Here is a 2,500-nt window from a genome sequence, read left to right as displayed (position 1 = left end):
TTGTAAAAAAAAAAAAAAAAAAAAAAAAAAGTCTACCCTACCCACAGACGAAACATAAAAAAAAGTGTATTCTATATGTGTCCTGGGTCTTCGTTTCACTAACAACCCAAGCAGTGTCTTCTATGTGTCTCAGTAACTACCCAATCCGTGTCTTCAATGTGTCCTTGTCTCGCTTACTCTCCCAGCCTGTGTCTTTTCTCTGTGTCTTTGCCTCAGTAACAACCAATCTCTCAATCCCTTTCCGCCTCTCCTCTCTCTCCCTCCCTCCTTTCTCTCCTTTCCTTTCCTTCCCTTTCCCTCTCTCTCCCTCTTCCTTTCCTCTCTTCCATCCTTCCACCACGATACCACTTCTTTCTCTTCTCCTTCTCTCTCCCTCCCTCCTTTCTCTCCTTTCCTTTCCTTCCCTTTCCCTCTCTCTCCCTCTTCCTTTCCTCTCTTCCATCCTTCCACCACGATACCACTTCTTTCTCTTCTCCTTCTCTCTCCTTCTCCTTCTCCTTCTCTCTTCTCTTCTCGTCTCACTAACACCAAGACTCTCCTCTCCTTCCCTTTCCCTCTCTCTCCCCCTCCTCTCCTTCCCTCTTCTTCCATCCTCCTACCACGATACCATTTCCTCCTTCTACATCTCTCCTCTCCTCCCCGCCACGCCGCCTAAACCCAGAAGTAGCCAAGATCACGCAATTAGCATCTCCCCAGGGTGTGTTACGTCCCTAGGCTCTCCCCATCACCCCACCCCCCTCACCCCCTTCACCCTGACGCAGCCATGGAGGGGAATCAGTGGCGGAAAAGGAGGAGGAGGAGGAGGGAGAAGGGGGGTAGGGTTCTGCTCAAATATACATGACTAAAGACTGAGGGAGAGAAAGTTAGGGAGAGAGGGAGAGAGAGGGAGGGAGGGAGAGGATGGGGCGTTGAGGACAAATTTTTGGTGGGGAGAACACATGTTATGGGAGAGGACGGAAGGGGAGGAAGGGAGGGAGTGAAGGGGAGAGGAAGGAAGTGGGAGAGAGATGGGATGTAAAGGGAAGAATGGAAGGAAGGGGAGAGGGAGAGAGGGAGTGAAAAAGGAAGAAGGGAAGGGGAGGGAAGAGAGAATTAGGGTGTATGGAAAAGAAGGGAAGGGGGGAGAAAGGGAAGAGGAAAGAAGGGGATGGGGTGTAAATGTCATGAATGGAAGGGGAGGGAGAGAAAAGAATGGGATGTGAGGGGAAGAACAGGGAAGGGAAGAGGATATAAATGGGGTGCTTAAGAGGCGAGAAAGGAAGGGGTGAGAGAAGAAAGGGGAGGGAAGGAAAGGGGAGGGGAGAGAGATGGGATGCTTAAGGAAGAAGAAGGGAAGAAGAGAGAGATAGAAGGGGCATAAGAAAATGGAAGGGAAGGGATATGTAACTCGGGGTATGAAGGGGGAAGGGAAGGGAAAGGAAGGGAAGGGAAGGGAAGGGAAGGGAAGGGAAGGGAAGGAAAAGAGAGGAAAGGGAAGGGAAGGGACATGTAACTCTGGGTATGAACGGACAAGGGAAGGGAAGAGAAGGAAATGAAAGAGAAGGGAAGGGAAAGGAAGGGAAATAAAGGGAAGGGAAAAAGGGGTTATGGGGCAGGAGACAATGAAGGGAAGGGAGCGGAAGGGGCGAACCGTAATGGAGTGAGAAATGGCAAGGAGAGAAGGGAGAGAGAGACGGGGAGAAAAGGCCGAGGGAGAAGGGGAGAGAAAGGGAGGGAGAAGAACGACGGGGCCTTAGGGGGCAGGACGGGGCGATAGAAGGGGCGGAAAGGGAGGAATGGGGCGAGAAGTTAAGGGGCAGGACGAGGATATTTAAGGGGCGGGGAGTTAAGGGGAATGTAAGATGGAGTGGGTAGGGGAGGGAGATTGGAGGGAGGAGGGAAGGGTGTGGATATGCAGAAAGGAGGAGGGGAGGAGGTGGAAGGGGGAAAGAAGAGGAGGAAGGTGGATAGGGAAGAGGAGGAGGAAAAGTGATGGGGAGGTGGAGGACGGGGGAAAGAAGAGGAGGAAGGTGGATAGGGACGAGGAGGAGGAGAAGTGAGGGGGAGGTGGAGGAAGGGGACGAAGAGGAGGAAGGTGGATAGGGAAGAGGAGGAGGAAAAGTGATGGGGAGGTGGAGGAAGGGGGAAAGAAGAGGAGGAAGGTGGATAGGGAAGAGGAGGATGAGGAGGAAGAGTTATGGGGAGGTGGAGGAGGAGGAGTACTTAGGGGGTTATAATGCCGGAAAGGGAAGGAAAGTGTGAGTCGGAGGAAGAAGGAAGGAGAAGAGGAGAGCGGTGAGGTGAGGACGTCGGGGGGCGGCAAAGGACACGGCCAGGGTATGTCAGGGGGAGCGGGGGGCGGCAGAGGGCAGGGTGGGGAGGGGCTACAGGGGGCGGCAAGGGGCGGGGGTCGGCAGGGTGCATATAGTCAGGGTGTCGTGGTGGCAGGGTGCTACAGGAGTGACTCAGCGACTCACCCTTCTGCGTCATGTCGTCCAGCCCGGCGGGTGCCCAGGGGGGG

At 54.1% G+C, this 2,500-nt stretch overlaps 1 protein-coding gene across 1 annotated transcript in view; it reads right to left on the bottom strand.

Annotated features, from left to right (window-relative positions):
• Positions 1-2,500, bottom strand: part of LOC126980619 (putative uncharacterized protein DDB_G0291608) — a 37,800-nt gene that overhangs the window by 35,094 nt on the left and 206 nt on the right. Inside the window, exon 1 of the mRNA XM_050830721.1 lies at positions 2,457-2,500. This exon is cut by the window's right edge and continues 206 nt beyond it. Coding sequence (XP_050686678.1) covers positions 2,457-2,500 — 44 coding nt within the window. The remainder of the gene's footprint in view (positions 1-2,456) is intronic.

The sequence above is a fragment of the Eriocheir sinensis genome, chromosome 44 (genome assembly GCF_024679095.1).
Source record: "Eriocheir sinensis breed Jianghai 21 chromosome 44, ASM2467909v1, whole genome shotgun sequence".
NCBI classification, from domain to species: domain Eukaryota; kingdom Metazoa; phylum Arthropoda; class Malacostraca; order Decapoda; family Varunidae; genus Eriocheir; species Eriocheir sinensis.
The sequence above is the reverse complement of the archived record's forward strand: the minus strand, read 5'-3'. Positions and strand labels throughout refer to the sequence as shown.